The sequence below is a fragment of the Amblyomma americanum genome, chromosome 4 (genome assembly GCF_052857255.1).
Source record: "Amblyomma americanum isolate KBUSLIRL-KWMA chromosome 4, ASM5285725v1, whole genome shotgun sequence".
NCBI lineage: Eukaryota > Metazoa > Arthropoda > Arachnida > Ixodida > Ixodidae > Amblyomma > Amblyomma americanum.
The window spans coordinates 182,720,223-182,743,438 of NC_135500.1; the positions used below are offsets into that span (position 1 = coordinate 182,720,223).

The 23,216-nt window shown below is 44.3% G+C and overlaps 2 protein-coding genes across 2 annotated transcripts; one reads left to right on the forward strand and one right to left on the reverse strand.

Moving 5' to 3' along the window:
• The first annotated feature begins 171 nt into the window (after nt 1-171).
• Nucleotides 172-17,835, forward strand: LOC144128821 (coiled-coil domain-containing protein 22 homolog). Its single transcript, XM_077662556.1, has 14 exons — nt 172-425; nt 585-756; nt 843-975; nt 1,203-1,327; nt 1,861-1,921; nt 6,205-6,356; nt 8,878-9,069; nt 10,808-10,981; nt 13,035-13,271; nt 15,338-15,439; nt 15,502-15,609; nt 16,078-16,173; nt 16,250-16,309; nt 17,647-17,835. The coding sequence occupies exons 1-14, from the start codon at nt 376-378 to the stop codon at nt 17,833-17,835; spliced, it is 1,851 nt and encodes a 616-aa protein (XP_077518682.1). The 5' UTR covers nt 172-375.
• Nucleotides 17,836-17,923: 88 nt separating this feature from the next.
• On the reverse strand, nt 17,924-21,252 carry LOC144128824 (uncharacterized). The gene is made up of 3 exons (XM_077662562.1): nt 20,847-21,252; nt 20,573-20,765; nt 17,924-18,715 (listed from the first exon to the last, which is right to left on the reverse strand). The coding sequence occupies exons 1-3, from the start codon at nt 21,095-21,097 to the stop codon at nt 17,933-17,935; spliced, it is 1,227 nt and encodes a 408-aa protein (XP_077518688.1). The 5' UTR covers nt 21,098-21,252; the 3' UTR covers nt 17,924-17,932.
• Nucleotides 21,253-23,216: the final 1,964 nt, after the last annotated feature.

Genomic DNA, 23,216 nt, shown 5'->3' on the forward strand with positions numbered 1-23,216 from the left:
TAATGCCTGCGCCCCCATGCGCCTACGCCAATAATTTATTTTTTGGATAATGTAGACAATTAATAGAAGTTATTGATTATAATTTCTACAGATGTTTGTTTCCCTGGGGCGGTATTATTTTTTTATGAGACACCGGCTATTAAGTTCACGGGCGTCGTTAGTAGGGAACACGGCGGCGGCAGCGCGGCGGTGTACGGAACGGACGGAATGGTGGGCGTTGTAGCGCCGTGATCGGAAGTCCGAAGTCCGAAGCTTCCACGCATCCTCGCATCTCACGGTTGTGCAGCATCATTCCTGGAACGCGAGGAATTGGAAAGCACGCGCCTGCGCCCGCGCGCTTCCTCACGTTGCCTTGAGTAGACGGCATTAGGAGCGATGGAGGAAGTGGACCAGATAATAATACACGCACTGCGGCAGATCGGCTGGTGAGTGGCATTACCGGCGCACGATTTGAGCATGGATGCAGTTGGCATGTGTGAAGCATTCTTCAAAAGAAATCTCGCCGCCTTCGTGCACTTCCAATGGCATTTGTGTTGAGCTAACCATGTTTCAAGTCTTGTATCTGTTGTCCCTACGTTTTTCAGCGAGTTCGACGAAGACATTGTATCCCTCAAGCAGTTCACGACAGAGATCACTGTTGAAGGTGTTGTGCGATGCCTTCGCTTGATATCGCCTGATAGAGAACTCCCCGTGCGCATTTCTACAAACATGGTTGAACGCTATAACTTGGGAATGACACTGGCGAACGCCTGCATCGTAAGTCCTTGAGTTTCGTATTCATACTATCGCGATAGTTCGGTTGCAACGAAACTGGTGCTCTGATTTGCGCTGCACATTTTCAGGAGTTGGGATTTAAAGGTGACCTCGGCTATCAAACGTTTCTGTACTCAAATGAGGCCGAGATGCGGAGGATATTCATGTTTCTTTTCGAGAAACTGCCGAAGGAGAGCGAAAAGGCTGTGGACCAACAACTCGGTAAGCTATTTGGCTGTAGTAGCTAGTCTTTTATTCTGGCCGACTTTGGCGGTTATACCAGTCATGGTGTTGCCTGTTAAGCACGCATTTTATGCTGATTGATATCACAGCGCGATCTTTTATTAAGCAGCAATCATTGTGTTTACCTACATATGTATAAGTGATCGCGCGTTGGGTCAGTTTATTAATTCGCTCATCAATTACATTTTTGATTCTCTCCTATGCAGGAACTGCTGCTCTGATTTCAAGGTCGGTGTCGGATCAAATTTCCAGGCAGCTGAGAGCACCTTGGCTTCCAAACTATTGCAAGAAGGATGGTGTTCGGTGGAGAGGAGGTCATTGGTGGAAGGAGGTTTGATTTGTTTGCGCTTGGTTTGTTTCTTCATTTGATTGTTTGCTTTCCTTGCTTTACATAATTACTCCTTCTCTCAACAAAATATAAGCTGACACTTTGTTGGCTGTTGGTAAGCTTCCTTTGTGGAAACTCTTGACGGATGTCATTAGTCAGGGCAACTTTGGAGTAGTGACAGGGGTTGGAGTAATGCATGGTTTCTCAACTTTCTTATGCATTGAAAAACAGAGTCTATGCTCTGACAGTTTGTGTTGTGCCGTCAGCTTTAATTAAAATGTGAACGCTAAAGAACACTGTCTCTTATGTGTTCTGATCGTAGTCCACAGTGCGATATCAATAAGTAGCTACTTGCTTATCCTGCATCGAACATGGCTTTCACATCAAAATGTGGGTCATGTTATTTGTTCATATAGGTTGGATGCAAAAACATGAAGAGTGACTTGTGGGTCGTGTAAATTGCTTGCTTTAAAAAAATAGCAGGAAAATGTGCAGGGTATGAAAATCCTCATCTCTGATTTTGTTTTTCTTTTCAGGACTACAATAATTCAAGCACCCTGAGAACGTGCAAACTTTCTCTTCCTGGATCGCATCCAGGTAAGAGAGGAGCATAGTGAGCAGTAGTTATATAATTTATCAGTTAGCATACCTAGCAGCTTTTCAATGACTTACTCCAGCTGTTATTCGTTATGGTTGATTTTCGACGGCAGCAGTATTTTCTTTTTCTTTTTACATCGTTTCACTCAGTTTTTGTCGAGAACTCAGAGCCCAGAAAGTTTACGGTAACTTTTTAAAGTCTCTAATGCGTATTGGATTGTTTCTGCAACTGTTGGTCAGGTGCAGTGTTAAAACACCCGTTTTGAATATTCAGAGCATTGATGTCGTTAAAGTAGAACAATTTTATTTTACTCATAAAGTGCACAGTGTGCACCTTTACACATGCTAGGCACTGCTGCATTTAGCTGGAGGTGAAACGCAAAAATGCCCGTGTGTTGTGCAATGTCAGTGCACATTAAAAAACCCCAGGTAGTCGAAATTAACCCGGAGCCCTTCACTACGGTGTCCCTCATAGCTCATGTGGCGCTTTAGGACGTGAAACCCCACAATTCACATTAAAGAAATGCAGTATTGCTACCAGAGATGGCCATCCTCAAGAGGGCGAGCCCTCATGAGGGCGTCCTCATCCTCACCTCATGAGGATTTCACTGCGTGAGGACAAGGGTGAGGGAGGAAAGAAATGATGAGGTTAGGGTGAGGGAGGAAAGACATGATGAGGTGAGGGTGAGGGAGGCCAGGGTGGTGGCCCAAACTGTACCCCGGGCTAACGTTTTTGCCTGTGCAGCCCATTATGAATTTCCATTTTGTGATTACCCTTATTCATCCCAAATGCTGCATTTTAGCGACCCGTTTGATTTTCAAGTGGCATAAATAATGTTTTATTTTAAGCGACAGCATAAGAGCCTCACCGCAGCGGAAAGCCGGCATCGCACTGGGAGAAGACACTAAAGAAATAAAAAAAAACTTGATAGCTGGGTGAGCGGGATCCAAAGCCACGGTGGCGCTAAAAATCAGTTCCACTGGCTGCTGCTTTAGACTACTACGCCATCGCCACAGCTTTTTTAAATCATCTATTTATTACATTGAAAATATATTCTGTTTACATTACCTAAATTATTTACAAATCTTTTAGGAAACGCCACGAAACACATCGCAAAGACACAAAGCAGCAGAGTACTAGACGCTAGGTAAGGCTGAGTACGTCACCAAGAGGGAATGCCACTCCGATTTAAAGCTTTTAGTCGGTCAGTTCATACATTTCTCAGATGAACGATCAGTCGGGAGAAATCTTAACATCCTGCCTGTATGAACTGCCAAGCTCTTTAGCTGTGCTTGCAATGTTGTTGTCTTTGTCACGTACCCGCATTCACGTGTGTTAAACTGCCAGTCTCTCACGCTGTAGGTTGAAAGCGTGGTCTTCATAATGTTTCATGCGTGCCCATGGTAGCGTCATCAGACGATCATGCCGCAAACCGCACGAAATGGCGGGAGATTAGAAGCAGTGAAATTCAGAATACCCTGTGCTATCGCAATGTCATCGGGTAATGGTAATTAAGCGACCTACGAACTTTTCTTGTTCTGAGTCTATTCTGTGCTCAGCACTTATTGTAATTGTTGTGGTAAAGCCTACTGCATTGTTTTCTAAATCTTCTCGGGATACATTAGTCTTTGTACAAAGACCACAGCACGCTGACTCATTTTAGCAGTGCATATAGATAACAATGAAATGCTATAAGTGCAGGGCGCATGCAAGCACACAGTGTGCGCCAGAAGTAAAGGCAGAGTGATATTTTGGGGCTCAACTCGTAACTGTCACGGTTTTGTCTCACGTATTAGCTCAGACAATGCACACACATGTACACGGACACACATAATATAAGGATCTAGCCTCTCGTCCAATAGTGACTTGAGGGCTTGTCTTATATGTTTATTACTCAGTAATATCACCAGAATTTGCCAACTGCAAAAAATAATTCGTTTTAAAACGACTGGTCATAAGGGTGAGGAAGTGCCGATGATGTGAGGACGAGGGCGAGGGAGGGCCAGCAAATTTTTCGAAGTGAGGATAAGGTTGAGGGCGGGCCGGATAACTTTTCAAAATGGGGGTGAGGGTGAGGGAGGACAATGGATTCAAAAGTGAGGGTGAGGGAGGAAAAGTAAAAATGAGGGCATTTGCCCACCTCTGATTGCTACACAGTCCTAGCCGCCATGGCGGCTCAGTAGTTATGGCACTTGGCTGCTGGCCCGAAAGACGTGGGTTCGATCCCAGCCGCGGCGGTCGAATTTCGGTGGAGGCGATATTCTAGAGGCCCGTGTACTGTGTGATGTCAGTGCACGTTAAGGGACCCCATGTGGTCAAAATTTACAGAGACCTTCACTGTGGTGTCCCTCATAGCCTGAATCGCTTTGGAACGTTAAACCCCCATAAACCAAACCAAGCTACACAGTCCAGTTAAGCTGGAACACACAAATTCCCATGAGTAAGCTGAGTTGTATTGCTGGGCTAATAAGTGTTGTTTCAGCAGGTGCAATGTTGGCAAGACACGTAACGCTAAATAGACTCGCGCATCTGCACTTACAAATGATGTGGTTTGATGACTATATATACTGTCTACATTTGATAGATAGCTGTTATTAACACGAGCGTGTCTGTTGTCATGTGTAGGCACTAGCAAGAAAGATTTACAAAGCATGTTTTTGTTTGTTATACTGGTCACTAGTGCTATACAGTTAAAACTCGATTTAATGAAGTGAAGAGCAGCCACAAATTATTTCGTTAAATCGAAAAATTTGTAAAATCGAGGAAGGCATTTTTTCGTCCTTAGAAATTTAAAATCGTAAGATAGCGACACCCGAAAGCTACCGCGGCATCGTATTTGCCGTTAACTCGCGCCTGCACTTATGAAAAGTACGCGAAGGCGGTCCGAATCGCTTGTGCATAAAAGCGACATCTGGTAAAATGGATATGAAGACAAGGTGGGAAGTACTGACAACTGCAGAGTCCGTTGTTCCGTGAAGTGGCGCAGCTTGCAGCCCCGTCGGAACAAAAACAGGGCCATGACTCGGGCACCTGGAGGTTACTGCTGCCACGTTGCCAACAAGCTGCTAGAAATCATGGGCAAAATGAGTGAGAAATCATCTCATTTTCACTCATTTCTTCCCAAAAAACTTCGTTAAATCGTGTTTAGAGGGTCGTTTATTTCGTTATTTCAGGCTATTGAGAACACTGAACCCTATGGGTACTTGTCGGAGAATCCAAGTTTGTTTGTTAGATTGGGAACTTCGTAAGATCGCGTTTTAACTGTAGTCTTGTGATCACAAATTAGGTTGAAAGGGCCGATTAATTGTAAATTGGTGCCCTGATAATTAAATTAGTTTTGTTAATTAACTCTGGGGAACTATGTTACTATTCATAGTGCTCTTTCATGGAGAATAGTGAATAGTGTGATGCCGGGTTGAAGCTCCATATTTGAATGCAATATGTTAGATGACAATGCAATGCACTAAAACAGACCTTGTGCCGTGTTTTTCACTCGAGGTACTTCCTTGCCTGGTTACTTTATTTCTTACCTTGCCATATGCAGAAGTTGGCTTTTTACTTAGTAGGGTCATTTCACGGGCTGGTTTTTTTTCCTACAGCTTTTTACTTAGCAGTTCTCTGTGAGAGGCTTCACTACTCTTCCTCTCTGCTAAACCGATCATACACGGTAATGTTGGATGAAACCATTATAAGCGCTGTATCGTTTACGTTTTCATACATGTGCATTCACTATTTGTACCTTTGTGGACTAGTCAGGTAAGGCCAAGCTTATTGGGCATTACCAATACAAGCAACATGAGTACAAGGAGTTAGTCATATCAGAGGTATCGGCTTTTGTTTACATTCTGGACACTCTTGCCTTTGGAATTCTGAGTTGGCTCTTACATTTCATAAAGGCCGTGTGTCAGCTTTGTGAAGCAGCTCAATTTCTTGAAGAGAGTCGGAACTTTCTGCTTCAACACGATGGCAGGCAGGCTCATTGATGAAAGCACTTGGCACCTTGGATTTGCCTACAAAATATTGTTTCTCTGGATGCAGCTGCTTGATGTGTGCCAATCAGTGTGCATATCTGCTGATGCAGTAAAAGAATAATAATTTTTTACAGCTTTTACAGCTGTGTCCTTCTCCTTACCATATTTGTATTCACTATGTCAGGGTATCGAATACATGGACACCTGTAGGAGTAAAAAAAAGTTCCAGTTTACTGTATGCAGACTCACGTTTTGAAATCCTGCTCTATCGATTTAATAAAAAAAAATGTTTTGGTTATTATTTTGCCCAGCTTGTCTAAGGGAGCCGCTGTGGAGCCAAACCTTGGACACAAGAATGCTCGCTGCTTCGGTGTTTGAGGCCAACGCAGCTGCAGCAGCTGCAACACAAGACCAAGAAGCAGAGCTCCACCAAGCTGGTGTTCTCTCAAAAGGCTCACAACAAGTAATCATTGCTTTGTATGTGTAACAGCAACTGCTGGGCTGATAGTCAAAAGTGTAATAGCAATAGTGTTTGCTATTTGAGGAACAGACCTAGCTTCTGGCTGCATGCCTTTAAGGTGTGGTTAAAAGTTTTCAGCAATAGCAGTAGCATTTCAAAACGTATTGAAGGAGTGCTTTGCTACAGTGGTTGCAAGCATAAGGATATTGATTCAGTGTGCATGCAAAATTCACAGCCAGGAAACCTATCAACATATCAACTTTGTACACAGCATGCAGCTATTTTTATGATGAATTCAAGAATGAAATCGTGGTTGTGCATCAAATTTAGTGTAAATCTTGAAAAAAAATGCAGTGGAGATGCTGCCAATTGTTCAGCAAATGTTTGGACGATTTAATGGCATGCTGGTTTCAAGGCAGGCTCAACTGCCATTGAGGAGGATGAATGTGCAGGCAGGCAATTGCGTAGTACCTGACAGCATTCAGGAGGATTGGGGCAGTGTGCAAGGAATTTGCCGAGAAGGCCCTAGCAGTCCAATGAAGTGCCAAGACATTTTTGGGCATGTGCTGAAAAATGAGCAAAAATATCACCCCAAACTTTGCCATTGAGCCCCGCCGCGGTGGCTCAGTGGTTAGGGCGCTCGACTACTGATCCGGAGTTCCCGGGTTCGAACCCGACCGCGGCGGCTGCGTTTTTATGGAGGAAAAACGCTAAGGCGCCCGTGTGCTGTGCGATGTCAGTGCACGTTAAAGATCCCCAGGTGGTCGAAATTATTCCGGAGCCCTCCACTACGGCACCTCTTCCTTTCTCATTTCACTCCCTCTTTCATCCCTTCCCTTACGGCGCCGTTCAGGTGTCTGATGATATATGAGACAGATACTGCGCCATTTCCTTTCCCCCAAAAACCAATTATTATTATTATTATTATTGCCATTGAGGGAACAGAATGAACTTCATCCTCCACTCACTCAAAACAGAAGTCACGCGTAGAGGGCCGTCATTATGACTATTTCAACACAAGCGACATGATCCAGGCAAAAACAGGCAGTGCTTGACACTCTTGTCAAACGCGAATTCCAGGTCACAATTCAAAAGTGGTAAACACATTGAAATCAATGAATACTTCATGCAGGAAGTTACAGTGAATATACCTTCTTTTTAATGTGTGTGGTATGCGTTCAAATTCTTAGCCAAAGCATGATGATGTCTAGCAGGCATGCATCAACATTATTTTGGGGGCTGCATTTTCTCTTCTTGCTTATTAGGACATGATTTAAATGTCATGACAGAAGAACGTCACTCCATATTGGATCAGCTACGCACGCAATACAAATTTGTGATGTTTTTATTCTCTTGCAAGTTCTTTCTAATTAAGCTGGTTTGAAAATTAGTCGAATAACTTGTGTAACTCAAGCTGCTTTAACTGGCCATGAACTGCTGCTCACATGCTTAAAAACATTGAGGGGATTCGTTTGAAGAATGCCTATCTTTTCAAAAGTATTATGTCGCTTTGAATATCGGAGGTCATGAAAAAAACAGTTTTAGGAAGTAGTTTATCGTGTATGTGAGCTCTGCTTGTCTTCGAGCAATGCGAAGTGAAATGCACGCAGGAGGCAATGAAGGAAAACATGGGAGGCTTTCACTGAGACGCTGGCCGCAGCAACATACCTCACAATGAACACAAGGAAGTATGCCGCATGCTTTATCGTCATCATTTGTTGTGCCAGGCATCCACCTGTTGCTTCTTCGCAGCTAGCGTGCCCTCATCTGTCAGCTTATGGCATCACATAGCAGTATGTGCACTCTGGGGGTGGAAAATTTCTGCATGTCATTTCGAAACTTGTGACTCTCTTCATGTCTTCCTTTATGCAGCTTTATGGAGCTGCACAAAAGTGGGGATCAAATCAGAATTCCCCAACATTTAAGCTCCTCCACTGTGAACTTGCCTTTCACTAGAAAGGTGCAAGATCTGTAATGGTTATAGTCTCATTAGCGGACTAATGTGGTATGCCTTTTTTTTTTTTAAGATGCTCATATTATAAAGAGTTTCTGCTAGTTTCTGAGACTATACATATGTTGTAAAACCCATGTATTAGAAATTGCAGCCTTTTGTGTCTTACGGCAGCAATAATTGACTACTTGTTGCAATGAAGTGACGCAAGAACAGCACAAGGTAGTGGTGGAAGGATACTTGTTAACTCTTCTCCTCTGGAACAATGCCCAACAAGGACCAGTTTTTGAAGTGCTGGTCTTTATGCAATTCTATGCCTTCAAAGGGGAAGCCCCATAATACCTCTTGTAAAAAGAAAATTGTCATTAGGGTGGCTTTTATGTATGAGTGTTTATATAGCTTTTGATCATTTCATCCAGAACTTCTTGGATTTTGCATGTTGGCTGCTCCAGATGTGCATAGATTATATCGGGACTAAAAGAAAAAAAGAAACAAGAAAAATGTGCCCCAGCTCGCACTCCAGATGCACAGGTCAGCAGTGAGAGGTGTGCAATGTTTTGGTTTCTCCTGCAGGAGCACAGGCAGAGGAAGAAAGAGCGCATCCAGAAACGGGTGGCCGACGCATTCCAGCAGTCACTGCTCTCATCAGAGCTGTCCAGGGTGGATGTGTCAAAGCTTTTGGCATCTCTTTCTACCCAAGTTGAGAACCGCACAACTGCCAGGGAATCGAAGTTCACTAGAACTGAGAAGCTGCAGTTTACGAAGGTGTGTTCATAATGTCACCCTCTTCTGCAGTCTTCTGTGTTTTGCATCTAGTACAGCATATCATGTCTGTATTGCTTGACAGGCTTAACATTGCTAGTCTTTGATAGATATGTGCTTAAGTACTGAGTTATGTGTGTTGCATACTTGAGCCAATTATAGTGTGCGTGTGCTGGATGGCTGAAAAATTTGAATTTTAATATAGCATCAGACCCGCCGCGGTGGCTCAGTGGTTAGGGTGCTCGACTACTGATCCGGAGTTCCCGGGTTCGAACCCGACCGCGGCGGCTGCGTTTTTATGGAGGAAAAACGCTAAGGCGCCCGTGTGCTGTGCGATGTCAGTGCACGTTAAAGATCCCCAGGTGGTCGAAATTATGCCGGAGCCCTTCACTACGGCACCTATTCTTCCTTTCTTCTTTCACTCCCTCCTTTATCCCTTCCCTTACGGCGCGGTTCAGGTGTCCAAAGATATATGAGACAGATACTGCGCCATTTCCTTTCCCCAAAAACCAATTATTATTATTATTATTAATATAGCATCAGCGTGATAGCGGACCTAAAGGAAATTAAGTTAGCATGTGGTAAGCAATTTATCCCCACAGAGCTTTAGTATAGCATTCCGATAGCATTCAATGCGACTTACTTTACATGGAGACAAAAGGCTTTTTTAAAATGGCTGCCACTGCCGCTAATTTTCCAAAATATTATATACCAGAGTCTTTAAATCCTTTAAAGCAGAATGCCCATGTAATGCCCCAGTGATTGAAAGTGTGAGAAATAAGAAACAAACGCTGTGGCATCATCTAGTTAAGAAAATACTTGTAGAAACCACTCGAGCAAGATTGTATTCCTTCACATGACATGTAATGCTTGAGTTGTTTTTGTAAATTTGATGTAAATTGATGTGTTAAATTTTTTATATATATATAAAACGCCTTTGTAAAGTTTGAAACCTATTTTTGTTGCATTCCGAGCAGTTGCAAACTGTGCCGAGCAGTGGATTAACCCTATAGTAGGCTTGGGTGCGTCAGAATCGAGAATATAATTTTAAAAACTGGGCTGAATTACAGCTTATACTCTGTCGTTGAAGCAAGGTCAGTCACAGAGAATGGTAACGATGCAATAGCTACTGGTAAACATGCCAACCAGATTTGCAATCACTGTTTATTTAGCTGAATCGAGTGACTCTTGCTTCAGAAGGTGCCGCCATGTTTTCGCTCAAAGTGCACGAAAGCTGCTACCATGGAGGAAGGAAGGGATTTAGGAGAAGGCGTTACGTCACATTTTTTGAAGCTGGACATGAGAGCTCCCCCTTACTAGTTGTCCGCTGTCTCAGCATGCTTGCACACACGCAGCAAGCAATGAGCAGACGATGCCGCTGCACCCAATGTTACTATTGATTGTGCCACCGGCAAAAGACTTCGAGTAGACCTTGCAAAAACACCCGACTTCTGGCACATTTTTTGTCATGCGGCTTGGATAGCGAAGGCCTCTCCCGAGCTTTCCTTCCTCTATGGCTACTACGCCAACTTCTGAAAATTGTGTGTGTACGCCAGCACTATTTCCCCTGTAGCATCCTGCACATGCGTACTCTGGACCCCCTATACTACAACTATTACTATCTTGACTGTCTAATGCTTGAGCCTGCCTATATATACACAAACGATCCTGCACATCTTGCTGTTAAACAAGCAGCAGTGCCATGAAAAGGCCAGGTGTGCAGTCTCCGTTTGTTCTGCAGGATGAGCCGAAGCAGGTGGCTGGATCGAGTGCCCCATTGGAACTGTCGAAGCAGAGCTCAGAAGAAGAGGCCGAGGCCAAGGTGAAGCAGATGCAGAGTCAGCTCGAGAGCATCTCCGAAGTCCTCAGTCAGCTCGAAGGCCAAGAGAAAGAAGTGTCGGCTGCTTTGCAGCAGGTAAGCTGGTGTCCTATACCTCATGCTTTTCTCTTGTTAGAGGCGAGTTGACAGACAGCTGTTGCATGTAATTTCAGAGCTTTGCAGACACCAAGGTGGCTGTGTTGTTACACAGCGGAAAGAACAGGCATGACATTTTCTTAACTAAGCTTTATTTAATTTTCCTTTCTGTTATCTCTTTTTTTAATGGATTCTTATATATTACGCTATCTTTAAGAAGTCAGAATGGCTTTGTTATCTTCTACTTTTTGTAGCGAAACCTACATTGGCCACGAACTCGCAATTTCGCGGTGCTCGCAGTCCCACCGTGGTCGCACCGCACCACGTGACTGGGCACGTGACCAACCGCGTGACGAACCACACGCGACAGACAACCAGACTAACCTGGACTTGCAATCAAGATTAACCAAGGCTAACCAAGCTACGCCTTAGCTTTCGTTACGTATATCCTGGCATAGCCGAGCTAAGCCACTGCCAATTTTTCTTTTTACTGACAGTAGTGTTTCATTCAGTGCAGAACATGTTTTTCCTGTCTATTTATATATTTATTTTGCTCACGGAACTAATCTAATGCTTTGTCATGTTTAATATGTCTTATCATGCTCTGTGTATATGTATATGTGCTTCCGCTGCTTGTCGGGCTGTGCCGCTCAAGCCCTATGAGGCTTTGGCAGGCTGAATGTTTGCACAGTGGTGAGCAAAAGTGGATGGAGAGACCACAGCTCCAGTTGCAGGAGGGGCTGCAGTGCCGCAACGCGGTGCTGCTATCTCGCGCCGCACGCTCCCTGCGAGAATACCCCGAGTGACGACAAACTTCACTCTCGCCCTCGCGCGGGTGCTTGTCATGCTTGATAAATTTCTAGTGCGGCGTTCCAGTTCCGATACTCTGCAGCTGACAGTCGCGACAAAGGGACCGCACATCGCAAAGCGCCAAGTCTCTAAAGGGAAAGTAGGGTGAACTGCTCCCTTCCTCTTCCTTTTTCGGCGCGCCTTGACGGTTACGCGGCGATGCCGCCTGTGCCTGTATCGGCATGCTGTTGGAAGGCACGCGCGACCTTCACTCGATTCCCGAATCATTAGGTAAAGGAGAATACATCAAGGAGTAAAATGCAAGGCACTGTGGATCCTCGTTTCGAATACCCCCTTCAGATAAATATTTAAAATGTTTGGCACTCATAGGCTCTTTATTGCCACGATAGATAAACAGTCTGAACGTAACAATACAATAATATTCATGGCAATTATTTCACACGGCAATTAAGAGCCTGTGAGTGCCAAACATTTTTAATACTAATTTGAAAGGGGTGTTTGAAGCGAGGATCCACAGTGCCTTGCATTTTACGCCTCGATGTATTTGCCTCTTCCTAATGATTGGGGAGTCGAGTGGAAGCTGAGTGAGCCTTCCAACAGCATGCCGATACAGGCACAGCATTGACGCATAACGGTCAAGGCGCTCCGAAAATGGAAGAGGAGGGGAGCAGTTCACCCTACTTTCCTTTCAGAGACTTTCCTGTATCCAGTAATTAACCGTCTGTGTCTTGGCCACTCCCCCGTAGTGGGTATGTGCCAGCAACGTCTGAGGCCTTCCTTCCTTCTTTCCCTTCGTCGCAATAGCCAAACACTGGACTAGAAATTTATCAAACGTGATAAGTGCATGCGTGAGAGCGAGGGTGAAGTTTGTCGTCGCACGGGGCACTCTCGCAGCGAGCATGCGGTGCGGCCCCGCAGCTGCTCCTGCGCCCGGAGCCGTGGTCTCTCAACTTTTGCTCACCACTGTACATTTGTTTATTTGGTGCAATAAAGTATTATTGTTGTTATTCGTTTGCTGGTGGTGGCGTTGTTTTGGGTTTAGTATAGGAAAGGCACTGCTGGTATATGCTTTGCATGTGTTTGTAATTTATCGTGGTGGAACAGGATTGCAGGTAAAGAGTGGTTTTTCACACCGACAGGTTTATCATGCGCTTGCCTTAGTGCTTTTCTCCAAACTTCTAGAGTTTCAAGAGAGAGACAAATGTGTGCTTGGTTGCCAAGGGCGCTTTCTACTATTTTGCAGATCACTGGCGACATAGAGAAGAAAAAGTCACAAAAGCTGGAGCTTGAGAGCCAGAACGAGCTGGAACACAAGGCATTAGCCCTGCTGCCAAATGCAGATGAGAACATCGCCAAACTGCAAGGGAAAATAGATGCTGCTGGTCAGAAACTAGTCAGCTTATCAATGCAGTGGGAGAAGCACAGAGCCCCCTTGATAGAAGAATACCGCCAACTCAAGGAACAATGCTCAAAACGCCTTGTAAGTACTGAGTAGAAGTGCAAGGGCTTCATCCCTGCTTCAGCAGCTAGTAGTGAAGGCACTTTTTATCGGGCAAACTATCTTGCTGCTTACTGCAACACAATGCTTTCTGTAGTTAACTACTCAGTAGGTGCTGTAAAGAGTGAGGAAGAACCGTGTAGCTTATGAGTCTGCCTTCCGACTTGCCAACTATAGGAACTGCTGTCCTGCAAGTGGCAGTGACCAATTAGGTTAATGGGGAGTGGCATCGGAGTTTACGGTGCACATGATACATGTATGTCGGGCTTTCTTTAAAGCCATGAAAGATGCGTCGGTGAAATTTGTGCTTGTGGAGAGTATGGCAAAGCAAACATTGTCTATGATAGATAGCAATGAAAGCATGATTAACTAAAATTAACTGAGTAACTCCTCTGATTTTGTTGTTTTAGAGTGCAAGATTGTATTGTGGAATTGAAGGCTGTCAAAATCAAATGCAAGCCCAGTTTTTTTTTTTTAATTTCCAAATCGGCATTGTGGTTCAAGATAGGAAGCATAAAATTATGCCCATGAAATGAGCAGATACCAAAACCAAACACTCAGCCTGCACTGGAAGTAATATAGTTCCATTTCAAGCACGAGGGTTACTTAAGGGCTAATATACAAAGCAGGATTTCGTCGGCATTGAGTCAGCATCTCGTTCCTGGTGTAGTCGACTTGTATCTGAAGGGGCCAAGGATCAAGATGTTCACCACACTATTAAACAATGGCAGTTTGCGCTTGTGGAGTTTATGGATCAGTTCACAGTTTAGCTTATGATATTGGCGCGTTTTGCAGGCATAATTTTGATATTCGATATCTTGAACTACAATGCCAATTCAGAAACATTAAAAGCTCTGCTTACTGTTCACGGTGGCCTTTAATTCCATAGTACTATCTTCTGTCATAAAACAAAAAATAAAACAATAGTTCATTACTCGTCTTTGAATTTTACTCTGTCACAGACATGTCTATCTTGCCACAGAATCTACCTACACAAATTGCATTGATGCATCATTCTCAGCTTTTAAAAGGGAAAACTGTGTGGACAAACAACAAAAAGCACCTGACATACAAAGGCGTACACATGCAATTGCATTTTGGTGTGTAAAGAGTTCAAAGTTAGTGCTGTGTGGCACGTTTCTTTATCTGTGCTTTGCCCTTAGGTCTTGGCATGGTTTCCCAGAGTTTTAGCAATACCAGAATACGCACTGGTGATACAAAGGGTACAAGCTTTTCCCTGGCCTGGTGCTCAGCTGAACTGAGTGAAATGCTTGGAAAATGAGTCTTTGACCCGACCTTGTGGAGATTGACCCGACCTTGTGGAGACAAAAAACGCCCTGTGCTGCACCACTCTTTGGCCAAAGCTGCCCGTGCACCATAAAAATTCATTATCAAATCGAGCATTGTTAGCAAGTGTGTACAAGCATGCTATGAAATTTGTGAGACACATGTTCACTTCTGCAGCAGGAAAATGTTCAATCTCTGCTGTGGGAAATACTGCATTTTGCTGTGTTGCACAGGTTTAACTTCAGTGCAACTTTATAGGCACACTGTGTACTAAAAAGAAAAAGGAAAAGAAGTGATTGTACTTTCATTCATCAACATCTAAAATACGCCATGAGGCATAAACAATGTCTACTGTGAGCATAGGCGTGTAAAGGTCTCTCATAAGCGGGAGGGGGCTGAGTTCATGGTAGTGCCCGGTCACTTCTTCTGGGTAGCTGGAAACGGTGAAAAGTTTGCCTCCCCCATGTCGATTAGGTGGGCCGCTCCCCCCCTGACCGACCTCTGCGCATGCCTATGAGTGTATCAAACTCATACCAACGTATAGCAAGGCAAGCACCCTTCATCCATGTCAGTGAGTAACTTATGCTGTGCCCGGGTGTTTACTACAAGGCACACAACATTAGACGCACGGTAGTTGCCCAAGAAAAACTGATGTGGCAAATGTTGTTCGCAGTGGGGGTCTCCTGGCATTTTGTTTTCGATGCTGATGTCATCTGTGATTGGAGTAGGCTTGTTATGCTGATTCTACATATTTTCTTTAGAATGAAACTCAGCAGAAGCTGGAAGAGATCAAAGCTATGAAAGACAAGATGCGAGACATCTCTGAGCAGGCACGCACCAAAGAAGAGTTGCACAAGCAGCTGGTATGTGCTTGCCTTGAAGGAATTTGCTACCACACAGTGTGAAAACGAATTTCAATGTTTAGGTCAGCGAGTACGAAAAGCTGCCTAAGGACGTCAACCGCTCCTCTTACACCAAGCGCATCACTGAGATTGTTGGCAACATTAAAAAGCAGAAGGAAGAAATTGCCAAGGTAAGAGTCAGTGGGTCTCCCATGTATAGCTTGCAAGAGTAAAATGCATGTAACAAATTGCTGGTTCATAAAATGCAGACTTGCTAGTAAAGCATAAAAGTAACAATTCCTGTATAGCTCCCATGTGTGTTTGCAATTCTAGAGACACAATACCTCGCACAAGATCATGTGGCCAGAATGCTAAAGCGGGGTACAGTTTTCCTATTACTGAAAAAAAAAAAAAAACATTCCATTCTTCCTTGAAGTTGAAAGGTGCTGACATTAATACTAAAAGAAACCGTGAAGCTTCTCTTGCAATCAGGTGTTGTACAAGGCATTTTCTTACAAATTTTAGGCATAACACTGTTGCAGTATAGTAAGTTGTCTGAAAAGCTTGTATAGAAACAGTCACTGTGTTTAAAACAATATGCAGGTGACCGGTACTCCGAACAATCATCTTATGCTTTTTAATGCTGTCCGAACTTTCAGGTCTTGCTGGACACCAGAAGTCTGCAGAAGGAGATTAATCAATTGACTGGGAAGCTGGACAGGACGTTTACAGTCACAGATGAGCTGATATTCAAGGTCAGCCACATGGCCAAACCTTGCATGGCTATTCTCCCATGCTTTGTCCTAATTATGCGTGTACGTTTCGTTAAAGGATGCCAAGAAAGATGAGGCTGTGCGAAGGGCCTACAAGTACCTTGCTTCTGTGCATGAGGTATGTAGCTCTAAAGCATGATCAAAGATACAGTACTCTACAATATAGCTCATCGTGAAGAGACATGGATGGGATTTTTAACTATTGTTTGAGTGGTGCATATTGTTGAGCCAGTTGGTGCAACATTATTGACAAATTTTTGCGCAAAGCAGACAGGATGACGAAGAGCACACAGATGAAGCACAAACTGTGATTAACTTTATTGAAAACACCTTCCGTCCGGCCTTTCAGTGAGGTTAACAGGTTTGTGCTTTGGCTACGTGCGCTTCTTTTTCCTGTTTTGCACGCACATTTTTTCCAATGACTGTTGTTTCACTCCATGATTTAGGTTTTGCTGAGCTACAATTGGTTTTTCATATAAAGTGAGGTCACTCTCATGGGCTAGTGAAGTAAACTCCATGTTGATTTTGAAATTGCTGAGCTGCAAAAACTGTGGTTGAATTATTTTGGCTTCATAGATGCATACTACTGTAAAAGTTGTAATTTATATCAATCCATGCAGCAGCACAGGTAGTTGGTCTTAATTTTGATTAAACTTGATTATGGGGGATGTGGGGATCAGATCGCAAAAATCGCGAAAAAATTCAGATTTTTGAAAAGTGCACTTTTTGGTTCTACAACACACTATGCTGTACTGAAATATGTCGCCCAAAAATAAACTCTAAGTGCTCCAAATACATGTTTGCTTGCATATAAACATAGACAGCGTGTTCTGGTTTAGAACTTTCAGGCTTGTTTTCTAGAAAGTTGGTTTTGAACTTAATACCTTGCTTGTGAAATGCATGGCACAGCAATGTGTGCATGGATTTTTACCCCATTTGTTTTGTTCTAATCACTGAAATTTGGTTTGCATCGAGACAGTCTCAAATTTACTGTTTAGGCTCATGTTTTTATTACATCGTAATTAAGCATGATACATTCTACACATAAACAGAAGGTGCATATTGTGTCCTTTAAAAAAAAGAGCAGAGAAATTTTTAAAAAATTAAAGAGAGCTAATATAAACCACACTTCTTAGAAAATATTAAAAGCATTTACAGACCTGTAGCCCGTTTTGTTATGCTAAGCTTTCCACGAGCAACGAGAGTATTGTTCCACATGTGAACAACATGTAAACATTGTTAAAACGGAGCCTACTGAAGATGTCATTGTGAAACTTTAAGTCTGACTGTTTGACGTTGTTTCAAGTCAGACTGCCAAATTTTGTCGCTCTAAGTCAATTTAAGATATAAACATTCAATTTCGACTCCTTCATCCCCACTTAACCAAAGTTCATGCAAATAGAAGTGTATTTAAGGTTTAGGGTGCCTTAATATGTTTGCTCTTCTGCATTACAGAATTCAAACCAGCTGTTGCAAGCGGTGGAAGAGACTGGGTCGATTATGCGAGAGATGCGTGACCTTGAAGACCAGATAGAGCAAGAGAGTCAGAAAAAAGTGACGGCCAACTTGGAGAGGATTACTGCCGACTACAAGCAAATGAAGCAAGAGAATGCATCGCTATTAGCCCAGCTGAAAGGCCAATAACTGCTGTGGCATAAGTATAAAATATGTGCAGATGTTATTTTTGTAGTTAATTTATATACTCACACAAAATAAAGGTATGATACGCATCTTGTTTGCATCATGGAATTTTATATAGTATTTCACCATCATTATCGTAGTAGCAGTTTCCAACTCTATATGTGGTGGAACCTCGTTTCTTAAGGTGAGCTGGAATTCTGACTCGTCTATTCAGCACTTCTCCGTCAACTCCTGGGCCTTCTGTAACCCCACTACTAGCTTGCTGAAACCTTTCGTCCTTTCTTTCAATAGCCTCAAGTATGTCGAAAGTCTCGCTGTTTTGTGGTGCAAAGCTTTCCAGAGTCGAAGCACTGTTCTCATTCTCTGCAGATGAGTGTGGAATCGGTGTCGTCCTCATGGTGTGCACTGAAGCATTAGTGTCAGACTTACTAATAGCCGCAGACTTGTATTCTTGAACCTGAACGTGGGCCCCTCGACGGCCTAATTTTCTTAGCGTTGTTGCAGATGCCACGTCTTCTGTGTAAACATCGTCGTATTCTTGCTCAAGGTCTGCCTGCGTGTCATTTTTGTTGGGCAGCCTCTTCTCTGGGTTCTTCAGCTTCATGTAGGAGGCAATGAGCTTGCTGTACTGGCCCGGCTTTGGAGCAAGGTTTGAAAGCTGTACGGCCTTTGTATGACTGCCTTCCTGTGGTACAGGGAGTGCCTTGTTCACATATGACTGGTCTTCCCGAAGCTTGCCATCCAGGTACAACTGTTTCGTAATTGGTGAAATCTTCTCATCTCCCTTGCCCGTTTTTAATGCTTTCCACTTGAGCTGGACCTCTCGATCATGTTCAGCAATTCTTTCTGGAGTTGCAGTAGTGAACCGGGACATTAACAGCTTCTGAAAACGAATTCACAGTAAGTGGCATCAAAAGTGCCTAAATGCTCGACAACATGCAATGTACAAAAAAATTTTAATGATAGATGTGCATAAGTCTCTTTCTCTGTTAAATAGCACTACTGTTATCTTAATATGTCGCAGTCAGAACCTGGCAACTCCACCTCTCGTATGTAGTGAGCATCCCTCAAAAATTCATACATATTGGTTATGCCCTCGTGCCTCTAACTCCCCCACCATACATCCCTCGCATTAACTCGTGCGTGCCCATGGAGTGCTCCGCTCTCTATGCAGCCCATCCTCTGACCGTTTCTAGTCGTCACATCTGGCACATCCAAGAGACATCTGGTCCTAATCCACCTCGGCACCCATCAAAAGGGCAACTAAAAGACTCGGACATGAGCTGAATAATAAAAGTTTCCCTATCTCCTATCTCTTGCAATAGGACATTTCTGCTAACCATGTTATCAGAGGTGGACAAGGGAGTGACCAGCGACTATTGTCCGGAATGGGCCCTGTGGTGTGGTCAAAATGCATGCTGGCCTTTGAGCAGGTGCTTGCAGAGTACAGCCCAGAGTACAACGCGGAAAGGTATGTGATGTTCGCTTCCTTCAAGAAGACTGGAGCCCTTCACAGTACAGTTCAGGACATTGTCTACCCGAGTGCAAACCAGACATGCAGAAGGGAGGCTGCACGCCTTCTTTTAACATTTCTGCAGGACACTGATCTTGTCTCTAAATGGTGACAGCAGGAACGGACTATGGTCTACTGTGATTGAATGTGTGCATAGATGGTGTCTTCTGGAGTGGACTATGTTATACTGTGAGTGAATGTGTGCATGGATGGTGACTGCGGGAGTGGAATATGTACTATTATAAGTGACTGCGCGCATAGCGGGGCAGATCCAACAGGTTTTCGGCCATTATTAACATATAAGTGACGCTACGGTGGAGCGATTGCCGGCAGAACAAGCAAGGCTAATCCCATCTGTAGCATACAACAACTCAACTCAGATGCTTACATGGGGGTGAGAGGCACGGTACATCTAGTGCTGCCACTCCTGTGCCTTGGACAAAGGCGAAAAGTTAGCATATTCTCCTTGAGTGGGCATGGCGTGGAAATGCCAGCTGAACTGGATTCATGTACCATTAGCTTTGGAGCAGGGGCCACCTTTCACACACGCTACCGGTAAGGCTTTCATATTCCTTTCAAACTTCTCATAATTGGCACCTGAAGGAATTCAGCACTTCTTCGAACCCCTGCCAGGTGTTCTGCTGCTAGTCTAACATATTGACAGTTAAAAGGCTGTTCACAGAAAATTCTGAAGAAACTGGCAGTGTATTCCAAAACTAAACACAGTCACTAAAGCTGATAAGTGCAAGAAAAATGGGCAGTCGCAGATGCATTGTGCGAAGTTGCAAAATATGTCCACTTTGTCAGTGCAAACAGGTAGCATGTGAGTGCATTTTCTCCGACACTTAAACATTTCATATTTATAGCCTAGGCTGCTCTTTTGTCTTGTTAGACTTTACTATTCATAGGTATTATGGCAACGCAGTTCAGCTGGCACTTCAACGTTTGTTAGTAATAATTTTAGCTGGTCCTGCAAACTTACACGCAGCAATTTCCACCCGGAATCTCATCCGAAGGTGTGCATTTTACAATATCATACTGAACTCATAGAAACAGGTAACAGTTAGGCTCTGGAAATAGACGCAAATTAACTCCTTAAGAACTCGCACTTTCTGACAAGATTGATTTGCGCACCACGTTTGATGAACCAACGTACGTCGCTTCCACTCAGATCACCCCATCACTGCTGCAGAATTTGTAAAGCAGAGGAAACCTCGCCTCCTTTACCTTTGCTCCCTGCACGCTTATGGGAAAACACTGCGATATGGCTTCTGCGGTCCACTCTTCCGGGTCAAGGCTGTGCAGGTAATGGATTTGTTGTTTTGCGGCCCATGTCAGCAGGTTTGTTTCGGGTTGAACCTTGAAGTATTTTCGCCGTATGATTGCGTTCCTGACTCTTCTTCGTTCCGAGCGGAGTTCACTGGAAAACAAAATTGTTACAGGCGATGTAAACAATGCGGATACGCACAGTCAATAACGCAAATAACATGATCTTTCTTACTCCATATACTGGTCGTAGTAACGCTCAGGGTGGTCCAAGGCACCTTCTGGATCTTCTTCCTCATCAAAGAAGTCATACGAATCGTTCTCCAACTGTAAGTTTCTGTCAGGTTCCTCTAAAGTTACTGCAACCGGCTTGATTTTTCTGAAAGGGTTTCGAGTTTTGGCGTGTTTGTGTCTGACTGAACGGGACAGGGGATTTGCCAAGTTGCCGATGCCAAATCGCAGAGAGCAGCAACACAACCTTATCATTGTTACGACTCGCTCCGGGCCGAGGAGGAAGCCTTCCTTTAGTAATGGGTACCGCGCTCACTACACAAGCCACTTTCCCTGTGCACTATAGCACACGCTTGGAAGTTTCAGAATGCTGCTAACGCTGCCATGAACGGCGCCATGTTGCCTGTCCTGTGTTATGATGATGATAGTAGTGCGCTAGGTTGTGTTTCGGTTTCTGCAGCAAAGCAATGCAGTGTTCTGTCACAGTCTCTTATTTCTCAGAATTCTCCTCTCAGATTGAGATAATTTGCACTAAAGAAGCTGTAATTATAGACGACTCTACGATCTATTGATGACTAAAACCAATACAGGTATACGTATATTCCTTTACGATTTGTCCGCATTTTTTTTTCGAGATTTTTTTATACGGTATATGGTTCCATGCAGCTCTTACGCTGTATTTTCTGCTAAATTTTTTCGACTATAGTGAAACCCAGAATTTGTGCGCCTAGTTTTTGTGACCATCCACATTTTAAGAATTAGCATGGGCCTGGTCGACCCTTAAGGCGCAATTAAGTCTGGATGATGCAACGACCAGTGGAAAGCGTGCACCCATAATAAAACAGGCTGGTAGCTAGGCGCTTTATTTATTGGCACACGTCACGCTTTCCCAAGCTATTCCGGGTAAAAATTAAGACGGAGGCATGTGCATATAGCGACGCGATCTGGCACTCGATCCTAATGAAACCTTGACAAACGGTTCAAGCCAGCTCCTGTGACCTGCGGCCGTCGGAGAATGGTACCTGCCATTCTTCTCCTCTCTCTTCGCTGACGAAGCCACTGCGGAATTAAATTGTACCTTCATTTCAATGTGAAGGTATGTGCAGTCTGGTAAATTATGCCATTTATGTACACAACCGGAAAGCGTAGTAGCCGAACGCACTGAAAAACGAAGCGACAAGGGCAAGCTGAGCGGAAGTTCCTTTCAGTTTTAGCGCGTAAAAAACAAGGTGATACTTTGTTGTCTGCCTCTTTCTTTCTTTTTAATTTTCTGCAAGCGCAACGTACTTCTTTACTATCTGCGAGTCTTTGCGGCTTGTGTGATCGGCGCTCGCGATCGCCCTGCGTGCGCTGAAGGCCTTGGAATAGCTCGGCATCCGCCGGAGCAGTTGCTGATAGAAGGGAGCAGTGGCGGGGAGCAGTCGAAGCTGCGGCGCGCATGCGCTCCTGCGCTGTTCTCGTTGCGACCGTTTCAATCCTACCCAGTCCGCATCTATTAGAATCCAGCAACTACGTCTCTTAAGCCATATTGGATTGGGGAATAGCGGGTGAGAGAAACAAAAAACCCGTAGACAGCCTGCATAAACAATTCCAACAGCGGTCCCCGCGCGGCGTCGTTCGCGGCATAATTTCGTTTTCGCGCTTTCGTCCGAGTCCGCTTACTTTACTGCGGCGATGAAACTTCATCAACAGCCGCAGCAAAATTCATGCCGCTTGTAGGTGCTTGACCCGTTTGCGCAGTCGGAGGTGTTGGAAGCCGCCGAGCACAGTGGAGCGTGGTTAAGCTTTGGTGGTAATTACAGGGTCTCTTGCCACGGCCCGTGGGCTGCAGCAGTGCCACGTGCACACGCTAAACGTGCCTTTGAAGCGCGTACAGTCTCTGCAGTGCTCGCCGCGGTTGACACTTAAGTAGCCAAGCCAGGCGGAGCCGTGTCAGAATTTAAAGCGGTTTCTGGTACTCGTTGCACGGACAGGCGCGGAAAGGCCTTCGTGACGTTTTATGCATGAACGCATCCACTACTGCGATGTAACAGCCGAGTTTGTATTGTATGGGAATCTATGGAAGTTACAGTGGTACCCTCCCGTAAGAACGTAGCACCCAGGAAGATGCATTACCTGGTAACATAAAAGCTGTGTCCCACTGTACTGAGTGAAAGGGGTAAACTGCGCGAAGAAATGCAAGTAGTAGTACTAGTATTTATTCATAAATATAAAAAAAAATATAAAAATCGAAAGGAAGGAAAAGCTTTTTGCTAGCCCCGGCATCAGCCATCACTACAGAGGAACCAGCTCTGGGGCAGCGGAAATAAAGGATAGCAGGCAGAATGGAGATGTGAAAGAAAAGAGGTGAGGGGACAGTAACAAAGGACAGGGG

Coding starts and splice junctions, on each gene's coding strand:
- LOC144128824 (XM_077662562.1), bottom strand. CDS start 21,097: ATGATAAGGTTGTGTTGCTGCTCTCTGCGATTTGGCATCGGCAACTTG. Junction 20,766..20,846: donor TACTACGACCAGTATATGGA/GTAAGAAAGATC, acceptor TTTGTTTTCCAG/TGAACTCCGCTCGGAACGAA. Junction 18,716..20,572: donor TAAGCGTGCAGGGAGCAAAG/GTAAAGGAGGCG, acceptor ATTCGTTTTCAG/AAGCTGTTAATGTCCCGGTT.
- LOC144128821 (XM_077662556.1), top strand. CDS start 376: ATGGAGGAAGTGGACCAGATAATAATACACGCACTGCGGCAGATCGGC. Junction 15,440..15,501: donor AAGAGTTGCACAAGCAGCTG/GTATGTGCTTGC, acceptor TTCAATGTTTAG/GTCAGCGAGTACGAAAAGCT. Junction 15,610..16,077: donor AGAAGGAAGAAATTGCCAAG/GTAAGAGTCAGT, acceptor CCGAACTTTCAG/GTCTTGCTGGACACCAGAAG.